At 42.7% G+C, this 27,314-nt stretch overlaps 1 protein-coding gene and 3 long non-coding RNA genes across 19 annotated transcripts; 3 read left to right on the top strand and 1 right to left on the bottom strand.

Annotated features, from left to right (window-relative positions):
- The first annotated feature begins 3,756 nt into the window (after positions 1-3,756).
- On the top strand, positions 3,757-6,020 carry LOC133397167 (NADH-cytochrome b5 reductase 3-like). Its single transcript, XM_061667745.1, has 9 exons — positions 3,757-3,890; positions 4,106-4,231; positions 4,347-4,419; positions 4,493-4,599; positions 4,671-4,800; positions 4,901-4,984; positions 5,076-5,161; positions 5,224-5,323; positions 5,484-6,020. The coding sequence occupies exons 1-9, from the start codon at positions 3,870-3,872 to the stop codon at positions 5,654-5,656; spliced, it is 900 nt and encodes a 299-aa protein (XP_061523729.1). The 5' UTR covers positions 3,757-3,869; the 3' UTR covers positions 5,657-6,020.
- Positions 6,021-9,353: 3,333 nt separating this feature from the next.
- On the top strand, positions 9,354-11,764 carry LOC133397209 (uncharacterized). 3 transcript variants are annotated; one of them, XR_009767573.1, is made up of 10 exons: positions 9,357-9,512; positions 9,640-9,768; positions 9,896-9,926; positions 10,102-10,253; positions 10,364-10,396; positions 10,454-10,497; positions 10,575-10,600; positions 10,716-10,852; positions 10,922-10,971; positions 11,051-11,764. It is a non-coding gene; the product is annotated as an uncharacterized LOC133397209 (long non-coding RNA). The 3 variants fall into 3 exon arrangements; XR_009767574.1 differs by having other exon boundaries at positions 9,354-9,512; positions 10,200-10,396; XR_009767572.1 differs by having other exon boundaries at positions 9,358-9,512; positions 10,102-10,396.
- Positions 11,765-11,786: 22 nt separating this feature from the next.
- LOC133397207 (uncharacterized) lies at positions 11,787-24,249 on the bottom strand. Of its 13 annotated transcripts, none has more exons than XR_009767565.1 (14): positions 24,178-24,249; positions 23,315-23,365; positions 21,016-21,093; positions 17,228-18,118; positions 17,103-17,153; positions 16,611-17,039; positions 16,440-16,521; positions 16,135-16,301; positions 15,965-16,048; positions 15,711-15,822; positions 15,534-15,596; positions 15,366-15,446; positions 15,111-15,228; positions 11,787-14,982 (listed from the first exon to the last, which is right to left on the bottom strand). It is a non-coding gene; the product is annotated as an uncharacterized LOC133397207 (long non-coding RNA). The 13 variants fall into 13 exon arrangements; XR_009767567.1 differs by having other exon boundaries at positions 16,611-17,153; positions 17,228-17,306; positions 17,962-18,118; XR_009767569.1 differs by having other exon boundaries at positions 16,611-17,153; positions 17,228-17,309; positions 17,973-18,118.
- Positions 13,696-15,897, top strand: LOC133397210 (uncharacterized). Of its 2 annotated transcripts, none has more exons than XR_009767576.1 (3): positions 13,696-14,136; positions 14,492-14,559; positions 14,671-15,897. It is a non-coding gene; the product is annotated as an uncharacterized LOC133397210 (long non-coding RNA). The 2 variants fall into 2 exon arrangements; XR_009767575.1 differs by having other exon boundaries at positions 14,492-15,318; positions 15,396-15,897.
- Positions 24,250-27,314: the final 3,065 nt, after the last annotated feature.

Below are 27,314 nucleotides of genomic sequence, written 5' to 3'. Positions count from 1 at the left end.
AGTCAAATATATTTTACGTCTGCATTTTAAAAAATATTTATTTTCTCAATATTAAATAGCTTAATGAATTACAGGAATTAAATGAACTATAAAAGATTGATTTGAAATTTGAATGAATTACGATTTTATTCTTAAAATCAACCGACATCTTTTCCCTTTTTTCCATCTCGTCTACCCGAGCTGACTTCGAGTCGAGAGACACGGCGGCCTGGTTGCGTTTCGAGTTTGGAACGCAGAACCTCTCGGCTGCGAGGCAGCGATGTTTGCCACAAATCCAATTCGCTGCCTATTTTTCTTTTATTTATTTATTTTTTTATTTATTTTTTTTGCAAGATCCAAATGTGGCCCCTGGAGCGGCCAAGTTTGCCCGCCCCTCCTCCTTCTTCTATAGCCAGTCTGTGTAAATACCTCAGTGATCTCCTCGCTTTTCGCGCCGCGTCCCCGCCCCCGGCCTGGCCCCGCCCCTTCTTCTTTTAAGCAATATGATGTTTATAGACGACATAGCACATGACTGACACACTTGTACATATGTGACATCCACCCGTCCATACATACGATCATTGTACTGTGTACTATACGTTATGCGGGCCACGCATTTCTAGTTGACGTGCTTCTATGTTGTTCTATCTGGATGTTTTTAATAAGATGTTCGATTTTAAACGCGTGTACATAGCGCACATACAGTACGTGCGCGTGAGTGTAGCAGACGTATGCTAACAGACTAAAGTAGACGTTAGCAGACATATGCGAGCAGACGTCCGAAAAAGGCCATCGACCGCTTTGGTCATTTGAGAGGGGGGCGTCTACAAGCACATGATTTCTTACGACTTTTTTCTACTTATTTGTCAGTCCGAGGGTCCTCGCCTTTACTCAATCGAACGACGAATCTCGTATCTTTTCGCTCACGCCCCCGCTGAAGTCGAGCCGTCGTGATAAAAGCACCAAGCCGTTGCCGTCGTGTCCTTAAGCTCTTTATCCTCATTTTGTTTTGGGTCTCCGCCTTTTTTTTTTTTTTTTTGCTTTAATTGCAGGAGACAGAAACCGCCGTCGGGTGACGCCGGTTCATAAACACTGCCATGCGCCGGGAGGCTAAGCTAGCTAGCTGGCTAACTAGCTCGCTGTCTGACCTCTCGCGTTGCACACTGTTCGGGAACAAAACGAGTCTTGGCTTTCAGTTGCCTCGGCCCAGCGACGCCATTTTTTCACTGCCAATTGTTCCGCCCATTTGCACTCTTTTGCATTTTCCTGGTTTGCGAAAAGTCGTCCCGGCGTAAAATCTCGGCGACCAAAACGAGCTCGCGGCTAGCTTCTTTCCGCCATCCTCAGAAAGCAAAGTTAATGGACTCCCATCGCATTCTTTACGACAGTTTCCCAACCTTTATTGAGCCAAGGGACATTTTTCACTTTAGAAAAATCTCACGGCACACTACCAAACAAAACATAACAAAGAAAAGATATATATCACTAATCCAATATATACTATACTCTTAATTAGTGTGAAATGTGAGTCTGTTGAGTTGAACACAAAGTTATTATTTTGTTGTATGAATGGCAATAGGTTAATTGCACCTTATGCCATCTAGTGGAAGAGCATTGAATTATTCTGCCTGTCACTATACGTCGGCGGCATACATAGCGGGGGGGGGAAAAGCAATTATTTGTAGTAATTCAATCATATGTGAAATTGGATGATTGGAATGGTTGGGAATGAGCTCTACGACGTTTAAATCTGTGAAATCTCGCGTGCGTGTGGTCGGGGGGACTTTTTAAGCGTTTTTCGCCAAGTGTTCATGTGTATTTAGCGTAGCGCTATTGCGGAGAAGCTACCCATCGCCATCATTCCGCGGGCGTCGCCCGCTTTGTGTATCACTGTGATGCCGTGCGTGTAGACGTGTAGACTTAGCTCGAGTTTGTTCCGTAGTGATGTCGCCGATTCCCCGCCGAGAGAGTTTGTTGAGCACTGTGCAATCCTCCCGTGTGCGCGTGCGTGTGTTCATCACATCGTCGAAAAAAGCGACATTTTTTCCTCTGGTGCGCGCGTGTGTGTGTGTGTGCACAGTTCAGGGAGTTAAATACCAAACGAGCTCTCCAAATCTGTGTGTGTGTGTGTGTGTGTGTGTGTACATATTAACAAAAATGTATATCTATAAGAAATATGATAATCTAATCTTATTTTACGTGTCGCCATCCTTTTCTATTGGAGGTTACTTTGTTGAATGTACAGTACGGACCGTGTTGGTGTTGATTAGATGTATTTTGCACTTTTATTTTGTATAAAAAAAAAAACGACCTTTTGTCCCTGCCTTTTTGTGTCATTTTCAAGCCCCGCCCCCCTAATGAGAAGAGCAGCAAATTTGAAAAGAACTCATGTTGGGAAAAAGAAAAATGTGTGACGCAAAGTAGAAAAACGCGCAGGAATGCGGCGGTGCAGGAAAACACAAAACAAGCCGACAAAATAAAAGCCATTCAACTGCACCGCCGCCGCGCCAAGCTCCGCCTCTGATGATTCCCTGCACCAATCAGAGCAAAGCGCTGTAAAAAGTACGTGAAGATCCTCGTTGCCTTTGCTGTGTTTCAACAACTGTCTGCTTGACTATTTTGTGCGTTTTCTCCTCTATGATCTCGTAAAATTTTTAATTTTTTTTTTTAAATTGAATTTATTTTCAGTTTTTTTTCTCTGTGAGTGTGCGTGTGTGTGCGTGCGTCTGTTGTGATATACGCTGTGGAGTTTTCTGACTGTTGTTCTATAACTTCATAATACACACAAAGGATCAATCAATAAAAAATGTTTTATTTCCCTGTTGCTATACAGAAGCTCCACGTGTCCTCTTGTCGTAAATCCCCATCTGATGAAGTCACTGACATAAAGCAAACGCACCACTTCTATGATGTGATTTGCTGCCGTCTAGCGGTCAAACAGCATAAAATAAAAACTTGACAGTTCATGGAACACTACTGCCATCAGGTGGCCGTTAAGCACACCACCACGGATAAACATTCAGTAGATTATATACACCCGCGATAATAAACTGGATACCGAGTGATCATAAAAAAGTAACTCCTTTTAAAATACGTTTTCCATACTATGGCAGCACTGTTACGGGAGTGACGTTTTACAAAAGTAATTTGGTAGCACTCGTCCTACAACATAGGTCCGTTGTTACATGATTAAAAAAGGCATGTTTTTGTGTATTCGATATATTATGGCTGATAGTTGATGAAAACAATTTCCACGACGAAACCTGGGCTTTGACATACGGAAGTGACGTTTAACATAAGGAAGTGACGCAATTGCAGCCGCATTCTTAAATTTTCGATTTTTAAACTAATTTAAATTAGTATAATTAAATATGTTTAATGTGTGCGATATGCTGTAGCGGTGAATTTATGAAGTAATTGTGTGTCCAATCACGCAGAGAGCCAGTATTTTGGAAAATCCGCGCTCTGACAGACGGAAGTGATGTAACATAAGACGGAAGTGACGACATTATACGGAAGTGACCTGTAACATCATCAAGCTGATAGATTACAGCAGACAATACGGACATTGTTACTGAAAATGTTTTATAAAAACAACTATACTATACTATGAGAGCTTAATGTCTCATTATAATATGTACTATAATATACAGGTTAACACAAGTACTATTACTACTATCATAAGAGTGTGATGTGAGTTTTTCATTGACAATATAAGCGCTGTTTTTTTTAAGCTTTTATTTTGACAGACGGAGCGGATACGGGCTTTTAGCCCCGTGCTAACCTGACCTCCTCGCCTGTTGCAAGCTATTGACAGCAAACGCAACAGAACAGCAGCTGCTCAAGACGCTTTCATCAGTCGTTTGTTCCCTGCGACGACATAGAACAAGATGCTGTCCTACATCATTGGGGTGAGTAAACTTTGCGCACACACCAGCGACGTTGGCGCGTGTGGTGGCATTCGCTAACGTTCGAGCGTTGCAGGTGTACAAAGTGTTTGGGCAAGATGCCCGCCGGAGAGCGTGACTCACTTGTCCCGCTCGGCGAGCCCGTCTAAGCCGGGACAACGCCCCGCTGAGCTTCCATTCCCAGACGGTGGGCCAATGCTAACGCTAACTTGTGGCAGGTTATCCGGAGCGGCTTTGATGGGCTGCTCAAGCTCCTCTTCCGGCTCCTCTTCCCCCGGAGGAGGCCCGCCATCACCTTGGAGGACCCCAGCGTCAAGTATGCACTGCGGCTCATTGATAAGCAGGTGAGGCGTTCACGGACACACCCTCCTGTAAACCCGGTGCATTTTTGAGTTTATTTCATTTTTTATTTCCACACAATGCACGTCCTCCTGTTATCTTTGCATTTTTTTCTTCCAGATCGTGAGTCACGACACGCGGAAGTTCCGTTTCGCTCTGCCGTCCGCCGAACACGTGCTGGGTCTCCCCGTGGGTCAGTATGACGTCACCGCCTCCCTCATCACATCTTGAGTTAATCATCCCAAATGCGGCGATATCGTTTCCAGGACAGCACATTTATTTGTCGGCCAAAATCGACGGCGTGCTGGTGGTCCGCCCGTACACGCCCACGTCCAGCGATGACGACAAGGGCTACGTGGACCTGGTCATCAAGGTGACAACATGAATTCAGGTTGTTTTTTTTCTCGGTTATAATCGTTTGTTTCGTTGTCCGTCCGCACGTAGGTTTACTTCAAAAACGTCCATCCCAAATTCCCAGAAGGCGGCAAGATGAGTCAGTACCTGGAGAGTCTGCGCATCGACGACACCATCGACTTCAGGGGGCCCAGCGGGCTTCTCGTCTACCGGGGCAAAGGTGACACGACGACATCTTACCGCCAGCGCCACATGACACGAAGACATTTTTAATGACTATATGACGTGACGATGGCGATTGTGTACATGTTCCTGTGCAGGTGTTTTTGCCATTCAGGCTGACAAAAAGGCTCCAGCTGTGACCAAGATGGCCAAACACGTGGGCATGATCGCGGGCGGGACAGGCAAATGTCCAACTTTGATCACTTTTACAAGTTCAGCCTTAATTATCTTGCGTCTTATGGATTTAATTGTGTATTGTGGACATTACGTCAGGGATCACGCCCATGCTGCAGGTCGTCACGGCCATCATGAAGGACCCGCAGGACCGGACGGTGTGCCACCTGCTCTTTGCCAACCAGGTCAGTGGGAATGCCGATCCTCGTCGTCTCGGTCGCGGTGGTCACGCGTCGTGTCCCGCCAGACGGAGAAGGACATCCTGCTGAGGCCCGAGTTGGAGGAGATTCAAGTCAACGACCCCGAGCGCTTCAAGCTGTGGTTCACCGTGGACAGAGCGCCCGCCAGTACGTTCACACACACGTTAGGAAAAACATTTATTTCACATCTGAAAATGCCAAGTAAGAATTTTCCGTTACGCCACAATATACAGCGAGACAGGTTTCACTTTTCATGACATGTCGTCATAAAGTCGTTTTCAACGAAGTGTGTGCGTGTGTGTGTCAGACTGGGAGTACAGCGAGGGCTTCATCAGTGAGGCGATGGTGCGGGAGCATCTCCCGCCGCCGTCCGCCGACACCCTGCTGCTGATGTGCGGCCCGCCGCCCATGATCCAGTTCGCCTGCAACCCCAACCTGGACAAGGCGGGCCACGCCGCCGAGCGCAGGTTCGCCTTCTAGGGGCCGAGCCTTACGTACTACGCGTTGTACGTTCTATACGGTGTCACGCAGCTTGAGCGCTCGCAACAATTTTGGTGCCTTACTTTATTTTATTTTTTTTGCATTATGCAGACTGATGTGATGCGCTTATGCTCCTCGTGCGGATGCAATGTCATTTTCCCCTTTCTGGCACTTTTCCAGTTTCTATTCCCAATCAATTATTCAACCAACGTGTTGATTGTCATGCAGCACTTTTATGGAGGCTCCAGAAAGATATGATGAAACAAGTTTTGTCCACTTGTTTATTGCTAAACAAAGAGAGAAGCATTTTTGAATTGTATGCAGCACATGTTTGATATAATATAATATAATTCTCTCAAAGCAACTTTTGCCTCCAGTGTCTTCTTTCTTGTTCTAGCAAACACCCGAGCGGTCACACGAGCGACGTAGCCGTACGGGAATTTTGACACGTGTACTCGTCACCGTGACGACAAGGCAACTCGGCTGCGAGATTCGGGGGTTTAAAAATGCCTTTGCCAACAACCTTAAATTGCATTTAACACCTTTTACAAATGTCTTTAAAACACGTTTAAAGGGGAGCGAACACATTTTAAGCATCTTTAAAAAAAAACATCTGAAATTCTCACGTCAAATGTCTTCTAAAATACCTTTTTAAACTTTCGCACATCTTCAAAACATCAGAACACTTATATTGTCCTCAATTTAACGTAACAATGTCTCAAGAAATGCCTGTCAAAGATCATTGAAAAGACTTTATAATGTCTTTAGAAGCACATCTACAGTCGATTCAAGCAAATGGCTTTGAGATGTCTTTAACAATGCGAAATGTTTTGTCAAACATCTTGAAAACGCGTTGGCCTTGAAAACAAAATGTCCTGGATGGTTAAATATGACCTTCACGACCTCGCCAACGAACCACACAAGAGCTCGAGCTCGTCCCGGCGTTCGTCGCCGGGCGGGTCCTCGAAGGTCTCGCCGAGGCGGCCGCCGACAACCCGCTCGCCCTTCAGCCGGCGAGGTCGGAGCCAATGGTTGCCACTCGCAGACGGCGAGAAAAGTCATCTTTTGATGTACAATTATCTGTTGTATAAATAAATAAATCCATCTTCGGCTCCCACTTACATCAATGGGCCAAATTTGAACAATTTGACACGATGGACAATTGATTGAAAATAACGCTAATAATCATTGTTCCATGTGATGCCGTTCATGTCTCCTTCAGGTACTGAGAGCAAAGTGAGTACGACACACTGCAAACCCTCCATGAACATTTATTGATCCTCTTGAGTTCAGCCTCTGAGCGGACCACCTGAAGAACGGGGATGCGTTCAATACTTTCCCTGTGTCATTTCACATCATTACACACAACTTAATTTCTGAGCTGATTGCTTCTACTTTCTTTGTATGGATGGATGACTTGGGTTGCTCCCAACATTTCAACCTTTTGGAGGTACATGTACGTGTTCAATACTTATTTCAGCCGCAGTATCTTTTCATCAACTGCGGCACGTCGGTGAGCTCCCGCGTGACGCCCATCTTCAAACTGGGCCTCGCCGGAGGCCGACCAAACGATGGCTGGGGGGAATCAAATATCTTGTTTCCATCATTAAAGAACAAGCAACAACCTACACTGCCTCTTTCCTTCAATCACAAAGTGACTCAGAACAGCAAATCAAGTCATGATGAAATGTGCTTGAGTGATCAAAGTTGAGTGCTCAGCGCACGTTCAATGCAAAAACCGGAATGATGGCTATGGATCATCGTTGCTGACAACTGCTGCTCCCGTACTTGTAAGCGTTACCAATAAATCTATCGTTCATGTCGTGCGAACACAATTTCATAAGGAAGACCAAGACGGATGGGGCAAGGTAGGTTCCGTTTTCAGTCGGGCGGGTGCCCTGGGGTCTCCCGGATCGTCTCGGGTGCAGCGCTCGTGCGGTGCTGGGGGCTCTTGGGTGGGCAGGTCGGGGTCGGGGTCGTGGTTGAACACTTCACGAGGGACACCGACCACCTCCGGCAATGCTACAGTTGCGACTTCACGGGAGACAATCGAATAAATACGACAGAAAATTCTGCTTTTTGTCTTGATGTTGCAGTCGAACGTTCTAACGCTTTGCCAGCGACTCGGGTTCGATCCCCACTCCTTACTTTGCGTACATTGTGCCATTCGTCCGATAGACACAGCAATTAATTCCCACAAAACGCCAGACGAGATGCTCCAAAGGTCAAAAACTTTGCCTCCAGTTCAGGCGTCTTGGGTTCGATCCCCAGTCAGATGTCTTATTATTAACAAATATCGTGGAGCGATATACATTTTAGACAAAGGAAGGATCAAACATGATTGACCTCAACAGTAGTTAGTGACACGAACCATTGGACTGCTTCGTACTTGACAGGCTCTCGTGATTCGTACTTCGTACCATTCGTCCGATAGACACAGCAATTAATTCCGCGAAACATCCAGATGTGGTGGTCCAATGGTCTAAAACTTTGCCTCCGGTTCAGGCGTCTCGGGTTCGAGCCCCACTCTGAACTCCACTTATTAACAAATATTGTGGAGAGATATTAACGGTGAACAAAGGCAGGATCGAACACGAGTCACCAGTATTATAGTCAGTGACCCAAACCACTCGACTATGTTGCAGTTGTCAAACTCAGGTGGTTCGTACATATTAATGTCTGAGCAACAGCAACGGTGCTCAAAAGTCATAAATACGACCAAAAAATTCAAACATTTTCAGTCGAATTGGCCGAATGGTCTAAAACTTTACCTCCGGTTCGGGCATCCCGGGTTCGATCCCGATTCTGATCTCCACTTATTAACAAACATTGTGGAGAAATATAAATGTTGGACAAAGGAAGGATCGAACACGAGTCAGCAATATTATAGTCAGTGACCCAAACCGCTGGACTCTGTTGCAGTTGACAAGCTCAGGTGATTCGTACGTATTAATGTCTGAGCGGCGACATCAATGCTCAAAAGTCATAAATACAACCCAAAAATTCCAAAGTTTGCAGTCGAATTGGCCGAATGGTCTAAAACTTTACCTCCGCTTCGGGCGTCCCCGTGTTCGACCCCAACTCTGAAATCCACTTATTAACAAATATTGTTGAGAGATATAAACGGTGAACTAAGGAAGGATCGAACACTAGTCACCAGAATTAGTCAGTGACACAAACCATTGAGCTATTTTCCATCCGACAACCTTTGCCGATTCGTACGTATTTATATGTGAGCGACAACACCGGTGTTCAAACACCATAAATACAACCAAAAAATTATCTAAATTTTCAGCCGAATGGTCTAAAACTTTACCTCCGGTTTTGGTGACCAAGGTTCAATCCCCACCTTCCCCCTTACCCACCTTCTCCTCCACTTATACAGATATAAGATACATGGAGCAGAAAGGAGGCTCGAACCCACGTCTCCTGGGCAGCAGGTAAAGCATTAAACCTTTAGACCAGTTTTGATCAGCCGTTTGTGTGACGTTTGTTTGTATTCATCGATAAGTAAATCCGTGAACACGCTTCGTGCCAAAATATATGACTAATACCACTGCACATAGGAGACAGCGTCAGTCGGATCTAGTCCAGTGCGTTCCGACCAGAACTGCGAAGCAGGCGGTCCGGCTTCGAACCCTCCTGCTGCCAGTTAGCTGTGTTTAAGTCAATACATTTAACTGTTTGCTTTTTCAATGGAACACACATTTTCTATACTTTCCTGTGATAGTTTTTTTTTCCAATTATTGCGTCATCACCGTCAGCCTATTTAAGTCGGGCCAAACGAGACACTCGTTCTCTTTTGCCAGCGTCCCGTCACCGGCGTTTCCACAAGATCGTCCAAAACTTTGACAAGGTAACTAAGTGCTCACACTCTCTTCTTAAGCTTCGCAAAATTCGCTGCATTTTGCTCACTTTGAACATTTCGAAGTGACCAAAACATGTCAAAGCAAGTCAAATGAACACCAAGTCTCTCTTTTCAGGGTGCTAACATCTTGCTAGCATGCTAGCTAAAACCTTTGAGCGCTCGGAGGCATTTAACGTCTCCTGCGAGCTTAAACCACACCAAAACGCATTTATCTGGCGTATATGCTGATAAATGAATGCACAACGTAAGTAAACGAAGTAATAACGGGGAGTTTACAGGAGTTTAATTTATAATTTAGTACATACACTAATGACGTGCATGTGCTTTGAATTATTGGCACTTTTATAAAGTTTTGCCTCAACCTTTTCCAGCATTTGGACAAAAGATGCCGTTTTGCAGGAGGTAAGTACACAACTTGTACAGATTCACAATTCAACTGAATGAAGTGTAATTATCTTGGTGTTAATTTTTTATTTTTTTGTGCACATCTTGGAATTGAGTCTAAAATGTCTGCTTTTTTAATTGTTTATATTAAATGAAAGAGAATTATTCATCCGTTTCTCCTTTCTGTTCATAGGTTTGAATCTTCAACCGTATTCCTGTTTCTCTACACAGCATATCCTTTATTAAACAGAATAAATCAAGTAATTGTCTTTGGGTGAATTCTGATTACAGGTTCAAATCTTCAACAAAATGGCTGAATTTTGGGGCAGGCCTCTTGAGACTTTTGTGGGTCTACTGATAAACTCCTCGCTCAATTGTCACGTTGCGAAGTCAAACTGGCTCGTGGGGCTGAATTGGGAGACGTCGAACGCCAACAGTGTTGTCGTGTCTTTCAGGCCGTCGCTGACGAGGCGTCCGGCTGCGCCCTGGTGAGACAAACTTTCATACATGTAAAAAAACAAACAAAAGTGACTCATTTCTTTCAGCACGAGCTGACCAGGCAGCCTCCAGCGATGTCATCACCGTTCAGGTGGGAACACGCACTCGATGGCAACACCAAATGTTGGGGTTAACGTTTAATGTTGTGGTGCTTTTGTATCAACCCAGGATGAAGCGGATGAGACTGAAGGAGGGTAAGGACACCTGAGATGACTTTCCAGCAGTAACCTTTGGTTTTTGTTATACAAGATATTGGTATAAAAACAAACAAAATGGCTGACAGAAGTTTTTAAATTTGTTCCCCCAAAGTTGCACTCTGAGATGCGCTGGAGCCACAACCCTCAAGTTCTTTACCTTTTTGCTCCTGGACACAAGCATGTTCTTGCTGCTCACGTCCACCATGTGGCGCCCGAGCATTCCTGGAGAGCCTGGTCCTGGATCAACTGGTGAAGTAGATCTCCAAGCTCGGGCCAGTTGGAAAGACGCTTGAATGAATTTACCATTTGTTGTTCCAGGTGGTGGAAACATGGCGTCATGATCAACTTCCTGTCCAACATGTTGAGAGGTGACTTAATACAAAACAAGCTCAGCATATTTAAGTTTGAAGCACCCCTCACCTGCTTTTTCTTTGACTCCACATGCAGGTCAGCTTCCAGTCCAAGTGCTATCGGGGACTCGGCCAGCAAGATCCTGCACGTGCTGGGCAAAGAGATGAGTTCTACATAAATGTGCAGAAGATCCTCAATGCTGCCGCCTTGAATGTTGACACATGCTAATAAAATTACTAAATGGCAGCTTGACTGGTCCCTCACTCATCTTGTTTTCAGGTGTCCTGGAGAAGTCTGTCGCAGAAGGTTCCAGTCTGTTTACTTTAATTTATTTGTGCGTGTCTGGCTTCTCGGACAGCGGGGGAACAAGATGGTGGTATAAAAACAAAATGGCTGAAATGAGCAATTTAATGTCTGTCTCTTCTGCAGTTCCCCCAAAGTTGCATTCTGAGATGCGCTGCAGCCAGAAACCAAGGTCTTTATTCTCTCTCTCTCTCTCCCTCTCCTGGACAGTAGCATGGTCTTGCTGCTCACGGCCACCAGGTGGCAACGAAAAATTCCTGGAGAACCTGATCATGATCCACTGCTGTAGCTCTCAAAGCTTAGGACCTGTTGAAAAGACGTGTGTCAAGACCCTGTCTCTGTCAGACCAGGATTTTGACCAGCTGGAGAGACCCCACAACTCAAAGCATCTTGAAATACTGTTTGTCATTGTATGAATTTGATTGTTGCAGACAAGACACTTCTGATTTATTTTTGTTGTGACTTTGAAATTACTTTATTCATGATCAAAAATAAAGCAAAGTCGAACACGACACACTCACATGTTCATTCATAGTGATTTTGAAGCCGTGCTTGCTTGTGTGGGGGAGGTTGTCCATAAAGTTGAGGTTGGATGTTAAGGGATGCATCTTCTGTCACTTGGATGACAAACTATAAATACAACCCAAATTTCTGAAAGCTCTCCAACATGTCAAGGGTGGATGTTGACCTCTTCAAGAGTGAGGCCGAGCACCTCTGTCAGTTTCTTCCTGTAACTGCAGGCAAATAGCGGCTTGCCCTGCATGACCTGAGCCCATAGACAAACCTAAAAATCACAAAACTCTCCAGAGATATAGTCGAACGGTCTAAAACTTGGCCTCAGGTTCCGGTGAATCGGGTTTGAGTCCCCCTGTGCATCCCATTTATGAATCAAATTTATGAAGGGCCATAAATGAAGGACAAAGTGAGGGTCGAATTCGTGCCACCAGAATCAGAGTCGAGAACACAATCCACTGGACTAACTTTGTGAACATTTTGGGTATAAATTGAGATTACGAACCAATAAATAAAACACAAAATTCCAAAACCTGCCCGATAAAATGGTCGAGTGGTCTAAAACTTTATCTCCGGTTCGGGTGTCCAGGGTTCGAGTTCCACTCTGGACTCCACTTATTAACAAATATCGCGGAGAAATATAAGTGCTGGACAAAGGAAGGATCGAACCAGATTTATAGTCAGTGGCTATTTTCCATCTGACAGGCTTTGGTGATTCGTACGTGTTCATACAAAACCAACGGCGCTCCAACTTCATAAATAGAACCAATAAATTCCAAAATTTTCAGTCCAATTGGCCTTGATGCTGGCTTGTATATCACTAATCCTGTAAATATGACCTCCAACACGTTCGCCCTTCAGGCGAGCTGGTCTGGTGTTTAAAACAGTACCTCATCTTCTGACAATGCGGGTTCGATGCCCGCTTTATCCTCTTTATTTAAAACGTCCAAATATACAATATAAACTGAAGACCAGGCGAGGATCGAACCCGAGTCTCGCTAGCAGGAGTCAGCAACCCGTATCACTGGACTACTCTCCGGTGCAAATGTATTCTCTGTAAAAGGTATGTGTAACTTCATCTAATGGCGATGAATACGAAAATGCGAATATTTTTTACATCTCATTTTCATTGGAAATGAAAATCGGAATCGTCCGAGATAGTCCAGTGGTCTAAAACTTTACCCGCGGTTCCGGTGACACGGGTTCGATCCCCACCCTCGCTGTCACATTTATAATATATTCCACATACATAACCATAAATGGAGCAGAAGGCAGGATCGAACCCGAGCAGCCTGCGTCCTAGGTAGCATCGCTACGCACTATACCAACTCCAGCTTAACAATTCTTGGCATTGGAAACGTATTGATCCTCCTCCTCCACCCAAACACAATGATAAATGAGGACCAGAAGTCGAAGACTTCAAAAACTCGATAGTCGAGTGGTCTAATACACTGCGCCTACGCTTCTGGCATCTTCGGTTCGATCCCCACCGTTTCTGTTCCATTTATAATGTTTATCATATATATAAATGGAGCAGAAGGAAGGATCGAACCCGAGCCGCCAGCGGCGTTGGCAGTGTCTCTACACACTGGACTACTTCCATTCTGAAAATACAAATGATCTGGTACCTTTTGAACGTTATCGTCCGGTTCCGACCCGATAAATATGACCGAAAAAATCAAAAAATTTCCAAAAAAATAGGCTAATAATTTAAAACGCTGCCTCCGGATCCGGCGACCCGGGTTCGAGCCCCGCCTGAGCCCATCGATAATAAGTGAATTCTCATTCACGAGGGTCACTTGCTTGTCAGGACTTTGACTCGATCGCAACTGGACTGTTCTGTCGGACTTAGAAGTTTCTCGACATTTCTCCAAGTATGTTGAAACACACTCCGGCAGGTGGCGCCTCCATTGGTGAATATAAATGGAGCACCAGTGAGGATCGAACACGGCTCGCTTGGTCACAAGTCAACGTATGAAACCATTCGGCCATCTTTGCTCAACTATTTTCACGCCGTTTTACTTGTACTTATGGAGTCTTTTGCTCGTCTTTGTCAAAGGATTGACAAATACGGACACGCGCAGGCGAATCTCCCGTCTGATTTCTGGCTTAGTGAATTGCGTCGAGGACTCCGACTCAGGTGGCTGGGGTTCAAACCCCATTGGTGACAATATTTCAACTCGATTTGGCAATGGGTCGCCCCACTTTCTATGCTCTTGTTTACATTTTTTAAATGTATTTTTCCTTTTTTTATGTTATTACGTCATCACCCAACCCCTATTTAAGTGGGGACTTCGAAGGCGAACGTTCTTTGTGGCAGCATTCCGTCACCGTCGTTTCCACAAGATCGACAAAACTTTGACAGAGTAAGTGCTCACGCTCACTTCTTTAGCCTCGTTTAAGTCACTGTCTTTTGGGCACGTTGAAGTGACCGAAAAACATCAAAAGTAAGTTAAATTAACACTTTGTCGTGCTAACACCTTGCTAGCGTGCTAGCTAAACCGTTTGAGGCACCGTGGGCAATTAACGTCGCTTACGAGTTGAAATGAGACCAAAACACATTTATTTGGGGTATAGGAGGAGAACTGAATGCACGCTTTATCATTCAAGTATTGGCTCAAAGCTTTTTCGGGATCTGGACGAAACTTGTACATATTCACAATCCAACAGAATGAAAGACGTTCAAATGCTTGTGTTAATTGTCTCCTTTCTGTCCACAAGTTCAAATCTGCAACAGAATGGCCAACTTGACCTTAAAATGGCTGACCACCTGTGACGTTTGGGACAAGGTTTAAGACTTTTATTTGTTTTGTATTTTTTCAGTCTACTCCTGAAACGCACGTCAAGAAACTGTCACGTTGAATTGGGAGAACTCGACCGCTAATTTTGTTGTCTTTCAGGCCGTCACTGACGAGTTGTCCAGCTCTGCCCTGCTCTCACTGGTGGCAAAGTTTCATATGAGGGGAAAAAAACATTTGACTAATTTGCTTCAGCATGTGCAGACCAGTGACATCACGGTCTAGGTGGGAACACGCACTCGATGTCAGTGTTGACCTTTAATGTGCACCTCTTGTATCACCACAGGAAGAAAAAGCTGCAGATGAGACTGAAGGAGGGTAAGGACACCTGAGATGACTTTCCAGCAGTAAGCTTTCTTGTCTTTTTCTTTTGCCGTCTGCAGTCACGACAGCCTCTTGATGGACGTCAGAGAGCTGAGATGCACATTGGTGGTATAAAAAACAAAATGGCTGACAAGTGCAATTTAACATCTTTCTCTTCTGCAGTTCCTCCAAAGTTGCACTCTGAGATACACTGCAGCCAGAACCCTCAAGTTCTTTACCTTCTCGCTCCTGGACACTTGCATGTTCTTGCTGCTCACGTCCACCAGGTGGCGCGTAAGGATCCCAGGAGAACCTGGTCATGGATCAACTGGTGAAGTAGATCTCCAAGCTTGGCACCTGTTGGAAAGACGAGACCTCAATGAACTTACTGTTTGTTCTAAACAAAGAGTCATGCTAAACTTCCTGTCCAACATGCTGAGATGTAACGTAAGCTACAAACAAAAACTGCCAATTTTCCTTTGAAGAGCCCTCACCAGCTTTTTCTTTTTGACTCCACATGCAAGTCTGCTTCCAGTCAAAGTGCAATCAGAGACTCTGCCACCAAGATCCTGCACCTGCTGGGCAAGAGAAGTTCTTTATAAACCTGCAGAAGCTCTTCAATGTTGACACATGCTAATAAACTTATTAAAAAGCGACTCAACTGGTCCCTCGTTCGTTTTTCTTTTGTCCACAGTCACGACACCCTTGTTTGACATCATGGAGAACTGAGGAGCAAGATGGTGGTATTAAAAAACAAAATGGCTGACAAGAAATTTCTCTCTTCTGCAGTTCCTCCACTCTGAGATGCTCTGCAGCCAGAACCTTATAAAGTTCTTTACCTTCTCGGGCCAGGACACTTGCATGTTCTTGCTGCTCACGTCCACCAGGTGGTGCTGAAGGATCCCTAGAGATCATGGATCAAATGGTGAAGTAGATCTCGAAGCTTGGGACCTGTTGAAAAGACAAACTTAATGAATTGTTTGTTGTTCCAGCTGGTGGAAACATGGCTTCACGATCAACTTCCTGTCCAACATGTTGAGGTGACATTGCGCTACAAATAAATACAGCAAATGTAAGTATGACGTGCCCTCACCTGCTTTTTCTTTTTGACTCCACATGCAGGTCGGCTTCCAGTCCAAGTGCCATGGGGGACTCTGCCACCAAGATCCTGCACTTGCTGGGTAAAGAGAAGAGTTTCACATGAATGTGCAGGTCAAAAACGCTGCCTTAATCTTGAATGTTGACACATTCAAATAAACTTACTAAATAGGAGCTTGGCTGGTCCCTCGTTCATCTCTTGTTGTGTTCAGGTCTCCCGGAGAAGTCTCTGCGCCACCAGTCCACTGTGAAGGCTTCAGTTGTTCGATGCGGAGATGGTTCTTGTGCAGTTGTGTTCAAGCTGAAGGGGAAGTAGATCGCTAAGCTTGGACCTGTTGGAAAGACAGACTTAATGAATTGTGTTTGTTGTTCCAGGTGGTGGAAACATGGCATCATGATCAACTTCCTGCCCAACACGTTGAGGTGACTCCAAAACAAGCTCAACAAATTTAAGTTTGAAGCGCCCTCACCTGTTTTTTCTTTGACTCCACTTGCAGGTCAGCTTCCAGTCAAAGTGCCATTGGGGACTCTGCCACCAAGATCCTGGACCTGCTGGGAAAAGAGACTAGTTCTACATGAATGTGCAGAAGGTCAACAGTGCTGCCTTCAGCTTGACTGTTGACGCATGCAAATAAACTTACTAAATAGGAGCTTGGCTGGTCCCTCGTTCATCTCTTGTTGTGTTCAGGTCTCCCGGAGAAGTCTCTGCGCCACCAGTCCATTCTGAAGGCTTCAGTCATTTGATACAAAAACGGTTCTTGTCCCAGTACTTGTTCAAGCAGAAGGTTCCAGTCGACCTGAGATGATTTTGCAGCAGTGTCTGTTGTTGTCTTTTGTCTGCAGTTACAACAGCCTCTTGTTTGAAGTCATTGGGAGCTGAGGAACAAGATGGTGGGATTTAAAAAAAAAAAAAAAAAAAAAACACACACAGCTGACATGAGAAATTGAGCAGTTAAGTTTTTAACAACTCTCTTCTGCAGTTGCACTCTGAGATGTGCTGCAGCCAGGCAATGTTCTTCATGCGCACGTCCACCAGGTGGCGCTGAAGGATCCCTGGAGAACCTGATCTCCTGAAGTAAATTTCAATCAAGGTTGGAACCTTTTGCAAAGACAGACTTGATGAATCCAAATACTTGGTTTCTTGTTGTTGTAGGTGGTGGAAACATGGCGTCATGGTCAAATTTCTGTCCAACATGTTGAGAGGTGACGTAAGCTACAAAACAAGCTCAGCAAATTTAAGTTTGAAGCACCCCCTCACCTGCTTTTTCTTTGACTCCACATACAGGTCAGCTTCCAGTCCAAGTGCCATCGGGAACTCGGCCAGAAAGCTCCTCCACCTGCTGGGCAAAGAGAAAAGTTCTACATGAACGTGCAGAATGTCCTCACCTCTGTTAATCTTTGTTGATGCCTTGCTAATACATTTATTAAACAGCAGCTGTACTGGTTCCCCGTTAATCTCTTGTTGTGTTCAGGTCTCCTGGAGAAGTCTGTACCACCGTGGAGTCTTCAGAAGACGTTTGATACAAAGACGGTTCCTCGTCACGCTCAAACAGCTTCTGCCGAAGGTTGCGGTCGACACTTAACCACAAAAAAAATGCAAATGGAGTCTGTGTCCACTTCCATGTTCCTTGTCATTCTGGAGCCATCTTTCCTACAAAGTGAAATGCTGCATTCACTGTACGGAGCAGAGCTGCACACCAAAATGTTTTTCTTGTTGCTTTCTTTCATCCACAAGATGCTGAAGCCAAATTTTGGAACAGCGGGAGACCTTGACCCCTGGACGGTACGCGCTTTGAAATGTCTTCATTCCACAATTCTTCTTTGATCCAGTTTTTTATTTTTCACCTTCTTCCAGAGTTGCAGCGGAACACTGTCAGCTTCCCGGTCACGCAGCCGTGCGAGTGCGCTCAGGCCCAGAAAACAAGTCGCCTGTCTTCCTCGCTGGTAGGTTTCGTGTCAAAGATCATTTGCTGCACAACAGGTTGACTTAACTTTTAACTCACGGATGTCTTGTTGTCTTAGGTCCGCACACCGGTCCTCGCTCTCGTCACACTGGCCGACTACTTCACCAGGCAGCGATGAAACGATTGCTGATGTCATCAGACTTCGATTTGGTTTCCTTTGTGATTTCGTGTCTGTTGCTTAACATCTACTCTGCAAAAAAATAAAAGGTTATTACAACACTTAAACTCTTCTCATTCTTCAAACACACATCACAAAAAAAACTTAGTTTCTTTACTTAAAAAACCTAAAAATATTTTCAAAAAATTTTTTCACATTTTTTTGGGGTTTTTTTCAAATTTTTTGCGGATTTTTTTTTTTTTTTCAAATTTTTTTTCCTGGGATTTCCTCCCCAGGATTTCTTTTTTCAGGGAAAATGAGCAGGGCAAGGGCTGGAATAATGCTTTGTGATTGGCTGACGCAATGAGAATCCAAGACTGTGATTGGTCCAAAAGTGGGCGTGGCTACGCACATTTGAAGCATTCTGATTGGTCTAGATGCGAGAAAGGCGCAAAAGTGGGCGTGGCTATGCAAATGAGGTCGCTCTGATTGGCTGGCCTCGGCGCATTGAAGCGCTGTGATTGGTGGATTTGAAGACGCCTTTTCAAAAGCTGTTTTGGAGTCCTGAGGTCTAAGTTGCACATCAGTCACTACAGTGAACGCCAGTTTATTACAGTTGCCCTCTATCTCCACATGAGCAAAGCTACAAGACTTCTCAAAGTCCTGTCGTTTTGCGTCATGTGGAGACAGAGAGGAACAATGATACACTCGCGTTCACTGTAATGACTGCTGCGCAACTCTCACCTCAAGACTCAAAGCAGCTGTTGAAGAGCCGTCCATGCGGCGACCACGATGCACGAAAGGCTCCAAATGAGGTAAGGGCAGACTTGGCAAGAAAACACCATAACTCAAGTTGAACAATTTATTGGGCAGCAAAGCCGTGATGACATTTTAGCAATGAACGTTCGTGCGGGACGAATTCAAGTTGCACACGTTAACATTGACGACAGGCCGCGCACGGAAGCGGCCGAAGTGTCGAGCGCTCGCTGAGCTCGAGTGTGACGGCACCGAGGCGGATGTGAACGCACAAACCCGTCTGACATCTCTCTCTCTGACAAAAGTAAGTTCTTTTGACAAAACATTTTTTGGATCGCTTCGTGTACGGCAATGTCATTGGAAAAACAAGTCAAAAAATGTGACATACGTTTTGAAATGACATTGATGTGGACCAAGTAATTTCAGAAATCTATCAATCTAAATCTAAGTTATTTTCAAACTATTCAAATTTATGTTTTTTTTTTTTCTCATTCCACATCAGTGTCCTTTAAAAACACGCCCAGAAACCTGATACATGTTTTTAAACATTGATGTGAACCAAGTAATTAAAATTATTATTTTTTTTAAATATTCAATGTTCGATTTTTTTCTTTTTAAATAACTCTGTCCACATCAATGTCATTTAAAAACATGGCACAGTTCTGCACATGTGTTTTTGAATGACATTGATGTGGACCAAGTTATTTGAAAAATATTAAAACATTACTTTTTAAAAATAACTTGGTCCACAACCATGTCGTTTAAAAACACGTCAAGAAATGTGATAGGTGTTTTTAAACAACATTGATAGTGGACCAAGTAGTCATTTAAAAAATACAATTTTCCTATCATAAATTACTTTAAAAATAAAAGTTAGATTTTTTTTTTTTTTATTTTTTTATTTAAATAACTCGATCCACATCAATGTCATAAAAAAAAAAAAAAAACATGGCACAGTTCTGGCCATGTTTTTAAATGACACTGATGTCGACCAAGTTATTTAAAAATATATATATTTAACATAAATTCCTTTCAAAATATTAAAGTTATTTTAAAAAAAGCATAATGTTTCAATTTAGAGGCTGGCTACCACTTCAGGGTGTTCGCCGCCTCTCGCCCGAAGTCAGCTGGGACAGGCTCCAGCGCGCCCGTGACCCTAGTGAGGATAAGCGGGATGGAAAATGGATGGATGATAACTTCATACACATTGTCATTAAAAAAAAAAACGAGAAATGTGACGTTAGGTGTTAAGTGGTTTTTAAAAAAAAAAAGAAACCTTTTTTCAAATCAACTTTTAAATAATATATTTAAAATATTTTCTTTTTTTCCCTCCCAACTAACTTGCTCCACATCACTGTTATTTAAAAACATGTCCAGAAGTGTGTGATAATGTTCTTGCTGTCTGTGTGGTTTGGTTCAAGTTAAAGTCTCAGCGCCCTTTGCACAATGGTCATTGCACCGGACTATTGCAATATTAGTCATTCGAACTGCTCTCAGTGCTCGAGGACTCTGCATCTTTTTGCACAATTGTTTTTTGTCAATGTCTTTATGTCGCCAAAGTGTTCTGTAAATTGACTGTCTGTTGTACGAGAGCGGCTCCAACTACCGGAGACAAATTCCTTGTGTGTTTTGGACATACTTGGCAAATAAAGATGATTCTGATTCTGAAAGTTCAGAGAGAGAGATGGGTGGGCGCACTCACGCCCCCTTGTGGTGTCATGTGACATCACACATCGCCTCGACCACACGATGTATGGAAAGCCTCCTCAACTTTGAAACACTTATGACTATGTGGAATGAACATTGTAGATATCAACATCGTCCTTTGGACTAGTCACAAACGACAGAGAGAGATTTCTTTCATGCAGTTTTCCCTCGTCAAAACTGATTTCCAGATATCTGCAGCGTCATTTCGCCTCAGACAAATGACGTCACTTTTGCCATTGATGTGATTGGGTTCGTCATTTCAGATATTTATAATTCAGCAGCCAATATCCGCTCGTGAATTACAAATATCGGCAACGGAAGTGTATATATCTGTAATGACGGAACCCCATACGCACGAATGGCAAAAGTGACGTCATGTGTCCTCGGCGAAATGACGTCGCAGATATCTGGAATTCAGTTTTGATGAGGCAAAACTGAATGAGCGAGGTCTTCAACACATATCCAGTCCAGCTCTTCAATGTTAAGAAGGCTTGCCATAAGCACACAACATCGCGTACTCACACGTGTCCAAACGCAGGTCGGCGTCCCGTCCGCCTTTCCCAGATGTCTGTCGGCCGTCGGCCCGAAACCTGCCCGATCCTGTCGTGCGCACAAAAGCAAAAGTAGTGAGTAACATTCTTTTGCGCACACAAAAGTTGTACTTTTTTTTTTATCTTAAATATTAAAGTTGTAATATTGCATAAATAGAGTTGAAACATTTTTGTGATCAGTGGCAATATTACAAGAACAAATTGGTATATTTTCGCTTTCAAAAATATAAGATTTAATTTGAATATACATTTCTATTTAAAAAAATTTCAACTTTGACCAGAACTATTCGCTTTTTTTAATCCGCACAATTTACAATTTATCTTGAAAACATATGACTTTTTTTCTCCTAAAATAAGGACTTTAAATCTCGTCGTGCAATTTATTTCCCCTCTTCACTGTGGCTCTTTGCATGACAATGTGAATTTATTTAAGTGTAAAATATCGAATTAAATCCCCTTTAATTCATAAAATTACAGATTATACCACTCAATAATGTTGAATAATCATGTTTCAGGATCGATGCATGTATTTCATAACCTTAGTGAAACATGGTTTCAATTATTTTCATAATTTTTGTTTTGTATTTCTGAAATGGCCGATGTCTCCGCCACATCGGGCACGCGAATGTTTGGCCAAGTCAGGGGTCTGCAACCCGCGGCTCCAGAGCCACACGTGGCTCTTTCATCTTTCTGCTGTGGCTCTCTCTGACTTTTGAACTAAAATAATGAGTATTTCCTTTGTTTTTATTTTAGTTCGTTCCTTTTTCAAACGCCATTCTAAATTTGCAGATTATGGTGCTCTTAACATTAAAATATATATTCGACTCCCGGTAGGTAGTTTAGAATTATATTAAAAACAAACATCGCTCACATGGCCTCACAGATGAAAGCTTCAAAGCGCACGTGAAGATGAAGGTGACGTCCCCAGACCTGATGTTCCGATACCGTACGCCGAGGTTCAGGAGCCAAACTGGTCAGATTCATATTTTAATTGGCTCTTATTTTGCAGATATATATTTGACATTGCTTGGTGAAATAGTCCTTTTTAAATCAAGTTGACGGCTGACTGCGGGCTCGACGTGCACTAAAATGATGACGGAACACAGAAGCAGACGGCAACTTTTGGTTGCCTGAAGGTGGATCATTGAAGTTTGGCTTTAATTTCATGACGACTCAAATAGACATTGACTATTAATTTTTTTTACAGCTCAACATGTTCTCTGTAGCAGTTCATTGATTTCATAAATGCAACACATTATAGTTCTTTTATGTAGGTGTACCTCATGTTTTGGGCCACTCTCGTCACCAGAGGCCCATGCTACAAGTTGGGAAGAACGTCCCGAGGAATAGTTCATTTCCATTTTGGAGATAATGCCACAAGTGTGTTCGGCTGTTCTACCTGCCCAAAGGTTTTTGGGATACATTTTGGTTTGTAGATTGATTCCATGGTTTCTTTTGTAACGTCAATAGGTGATTTGTTCTGTCAGAGTAAAATGAGAAATAGAACTACGTACATTTCAATTTTTAAAAAAAAGATGGAAAAGTTGGGGTGTTCTAAAACATTTGACTGGTATGTATAGCAAATATTTTTTCAAAATAAAAAAAAGAAGAAAAACATCAATGTTATTGAAAAACACACCACAGTTTTGGGTGCATTTTTAAATTACATGATGTGGACTAAGTTGTTTCTTTTTAAATATCTAGATTTTGTACAAAAACAATTTTTTTTTCCAAAGCTAACATTTCTTAAACAATTTGAAATGATTTAAAATACTTTATTTTTTCAAACTAATGTGGTTCACATCAATGTCATTTAAAAACAGGCCACAATTTTGGACGTGTTTTTAAATGACATTGATGCGGACCAAGTTGTTTCCTTTATAAATATGCATATTTTTGTCCATGAAATATTTTATTTAAAAAAAATAATAAACAATTTTTAATAAGTTTAAATATTTTTTTTTTCAAATTAATGTGGTTCACATCAATGTCATTAAAAAAATAAAATAAAATCAACCCTAAACCTCATTTAAAACAAAACATGTCCCGAAGTGTTTGCAGTTCATTGCGCGAGATATATCAGATGTGCGAGAGATGTCAGATGTGCGTGTGCCCGCTGACGTCCACCGTGGCGACGTCACACATCAGCTCCGCAAGCTGCTTCTATCGATGTTTGTGTGAGAAACTTGAATTGGTCACACACAAACATTGATGACTAAAATGCTGTCAAATTCTAAGTCCACACGAGAACCTTAAAACTGCACTCACACCTGTCCAAACGTAGGCTGCCGTCATTGTAGGGCGCATGGATGGCCAAGAACCTGTCAGGAAAACAAAAAAACAAAAACAGTGACTTTTAAAGTCTTTAAAAAGTACTGACTTTTAAATTATTCCAGTAGGAGTGCTGGTTGTGATGAAATTAATTCATGTTTAGTTCCACTTTTTGAATTGAACTACCAGACTAAAACATTTTTTATGACATATTTGCATTAATTGCTATCAATGCATCTTTATATATTTAACAAGATCTTAGATTCATGACATTTTCTTTATTTAATTAAATTCTTATTTCTTTATTTAATTAATGGCATTTTGTATTTATTAAATGACCTTTTATTCATTAAATACTTCCAAGCAAAAAGCCTACATACGCAAGTATATTTTTCAAAATAATAAAATAAAATAAAATCAACACTATATGATTTGAGCACAGAAATATTTGTATTGTGAAGACATTGTTTCAAATAAGAGCTCGATTGCTAGCATGTCAACTGTGAAGTGAAACAACAACACGGGTTTGAATGGCGTGTGTGTTGTTGTTATTGTTCGTATTTCTCACACACACACACATAATACTACTACAACTACTACAACAACTACTACTACTACTACTACAACAACAACAACAACAACAACATGTCGAAATTGTGATTGCAATTTTTACACCGTCGCCATTCAAACCTGTTGTTGTTGTTTCACTTCCCAGCTGAGTTGATTGACGACACGGCCGCTCATCCAAACAATATGCCTCCCAGTGGCTTAGCTAAAAACAACAAACAAAACAAAATGTCACTCGGGTCTTCAGCATGCTTTAGCGTGTGTAATTTCAGTTTAAAACCTTTAAAATACTCACAAAATAACTCGAATATTCACTACAAGGGGTTCCATCTGTAATTCAACGTCCATAGTGATGCAGAGATGGGCGTAATATGATGTCGTACTCTTCTCTACTCTACATTTCGTCGAATTTTCGTACAGTTTTGCCCTTAAAAATCACAATGGCATCATTTTCATTCACTAAAATAGATAGATAGATAAAATAGATTTTATTCAGATTTTCTTTCTGTTCAACTATCCCCAATGCACATGCAATGTTGTCTTAGTTGAATTTACGATCTGCAATCGCAATGGCACACGAAGAAGAGGTTTTGAAAAATGTTTTACCGTCATCTAGAGGCTCCAGTCTGCAAATGAGTAAGCATATTAAATGTATGTGTTTTAAATTAATCAAAATATGCCTCAGGTTTATTTGTTTTGTTATTTTTGTTTTAACCGTTTAACGCACGATTAATTGTGGAGGCGTTCATTTTCCAGCACACAGGACACCGACAACGCCTCCAGCTGTTCGGAAGAGCGCACTGCGAGGTCAAGGGAGGCGAGGTCACGCAGACTCTGGAAACGTGTAATATACAATATATTGTGCATATCTTGTACAATATGTGTACCGTGTTTTGTTGATAGTCACGAGAGAGGTTTAGTTTCAATGTGTCACTTCTAGACACTTCTTGACACACAGCAAAGGAAAATCTTAGCTCTAAACAAATCCATAAATTGTTTTATACTTTTATTTAAATGTTGATATATAATAAATAACACATTTATTTTACATATTGCATTACATCTGCTATTTTGGTATATTTCTAATCTTATATATATACATTTTAGCACTGAACAAAAATTGGACTTTCAAATGTATTTTTGACATCATTTAATTAAATTTAACTGAGTGCAATTTAATTTAAATTAAATTAAACATCAACATGTTCATTAAACTCACTACAACTACTCATAAAAAGTAATAAAAATATATATATTTGAAATGTTAACATTGAACAATCAACATCATTTCATATAGTAAAAATATTAATACATATTTCAAACTCATTCATTCATAATGTTGCATTATTTTTCATCAACGTTATTATTGGATAACCCAGTTAATTTGATATCATAAAAATGCTAAAAAAAAAAAAAACGTTCACATGAATGCATATATTTAAGTAGACCTCATAGTAGTACTTGAAGCACACTACATCCCAAATTCAAGCATTTCAAGCACCCATAGGAGCCCTTAAGAATGCCAAACACGCACATTACAAGCGTAGTCTCCCCTCCTGGAGGCTGCTGGGAGATTCCCGCACTCACGCCACATGATGTGCTGCAGCCCAGTCTTCTCCATCCTTGGTCTGAGGCCACGGTCACCACGGTCGCCGTGGACCAAGGCCGTTCGAGGGTGTCCGATAGGGATCACAAAGATTCCGCTCGGGGGCCGCCTGGCGCCTTTTAAGGTCCGGCCGGCCGTTCCGCACGTCAGGGCGAAGTCGAGCCAGCGTGCGCGCTGGGGCCCCGGCAGGTGCTGACACAGGAAGCGGCAGATTTCACAATACGAGTGTCAGAAGAGCTCAGGGGGGAACTCGCGTGAAGCTGCTTGTCGTTGTGCACTTTGTCCCCATGAGAAAGAACCACAGCGCCTTGCCGCTCATCTACGTGACCGAGGTAGTGCTGTTTTGTTGACTCTTTAACGTGTCGTCACCGGAGTCTGTTTGGTAAAGAAAATGTCAGGATGGATGGATGCAAGTTGCGGGGTGCGTCGCGGCTCGTAGTTGCGTTCGACAAGTGACGCCACGTTTGGTGCATCGCTCGCAACCGCTGCTGACCTTTGGTTGCTTGTGTCGTGCTTCAAGAATGTGTAAGGAGCAAAAACAAGCAGCCAGGCAGACACACCTTTTCAATGACTGCTGGGTTTCAAAAAAACACAAAAGAAGTCACGCGTGTTGACATTGTGTGTTTTCTGTATGTTAAGAATTGTGTTTGTATGCATTGGGAACACATCAGACTCTTTTCCAAGTCATATTTAGTCATTTTAGCACTGTTTCTGCAAAGTGCTTCACTTTTTCTGTGATGTGCTTCATACCTAAGTTGCATGAAGGCACCTGGCATTCCAGCCCAGGACCACCAGACGACATTCCAAAAGTCCTCTGAATCGCTGAGCTGATATTTAGACATGTGAGCACTGTTTGTGACAAGTGCTTCACACCTGTGTTGCATGAAGGTACCTTCTTTTACGGCTCAGGACCCGTCGGACTATGAGTTGATATTTTGTCATTTTGGCTCTGTTTCTGACAAGTGCTTCAAATCTGTGTTGCATGGATTGGCCTTTAAGCTACGACACTAACCCCAGAACCATTGGACTTAAATTCCTGTGACCGCCGAACTGATATTTAGTCATGCGAGTACTGTTTGTGACGATTGCTTCGCACCTGTGTTGAATGGAGACTGCTTTGAACGACTATTTCCCAGGCCTATTGCACTACAGGCCACAATTCCTCCGAATAACTGAACTAATATTTAGTCATATTAGCACTGTTTCTGAGAAGTGCCTCACATCTGTGTTACATGAAAGAGCAGCAGCCAACTGTCCACCACTCGTATAGAAATAAAAGCGATTATAATTGATGTGGTCCCATGCAAGGAAACAGTGTAAAAAAATAAAATTGTTGTGTAAGTGCTCTGGTTTAATGGGACACTTCCTGTTTTCCTGCCTCGCCCGCCCCAACAAGGACACGCTCGACAAACGAAGACGACCTCAAATATTTTCTCCTCTTTGTGCTGCAGTGGCAATCATGCAGCAATGCTAACAATGTTACGAACCGCACTGATTAGACACGCCCACGCGTGTGTGATTAATGACCTGGATGATGATGATGATGATGATGATGATGATAAGGACCCCCCGCTGTTCATAAACTAAATGTGATTCTGTAGACCCCTCATCTTCATTACGCATGCCATACTCAATTAGTCACCGTGGAAACCAGACAGAAGCTCCCCCCCCTACACACACACACACACACACACACACTTCCTCATTAATGAGCGTTCGACACATACACACACACACACACACACTGATTCAAATTGTATGTAATTGTAAATAAGAATGAATGTATTTGCAATCTACGTCAATCAGAATAGCCAAACTGAACTCAC

The sequence above is a fragment of the Phycodurus eques genome, chromosome 22 (assembly GCF_024500275.1).
Source record: "Phycodurus eques isolate BA_2022a chromosome 22, UOR_Pequ_1.1, whole genome shotgun sequence".
Lineage (NCBI taxonomy): Eukaryota > Metazoa > Chordata > Actinopteri > Syngnathiformes > Syngnathidae > Phycodurus > Phycodurus eques.
Note: the sequence above shows the minus strand (reverse complement) of the source record. Positions and strands in the feature narration are given on the sequence as shown.

What these genes read in the sequence shown, in the direction of transcription:
- LOC133397167 (XM_061667745.1), top strand. Translation starts at nt 3,870, where the DNA reads ATGCTGTCCTACATCATTGGG. An exon ending in TCTCGTCTACCGGGGCAAAG is followed by an intron (nt 4,801 to 4,900) that starts GTGACACGACGA and finishes GTTCCTGTGCAG; the next exon opens with GTGTTTTTGCCATTCAGGCT. An exon ending in ACCTGCTCTTTGCCAACCAG is followed by an intron (nt 5,162 to 5,223) that starts GTCAGTGGGAAT and finishes GTGTCCCGCCAG; the next exon opens with ACGGAGAAGGACATCCTGCT.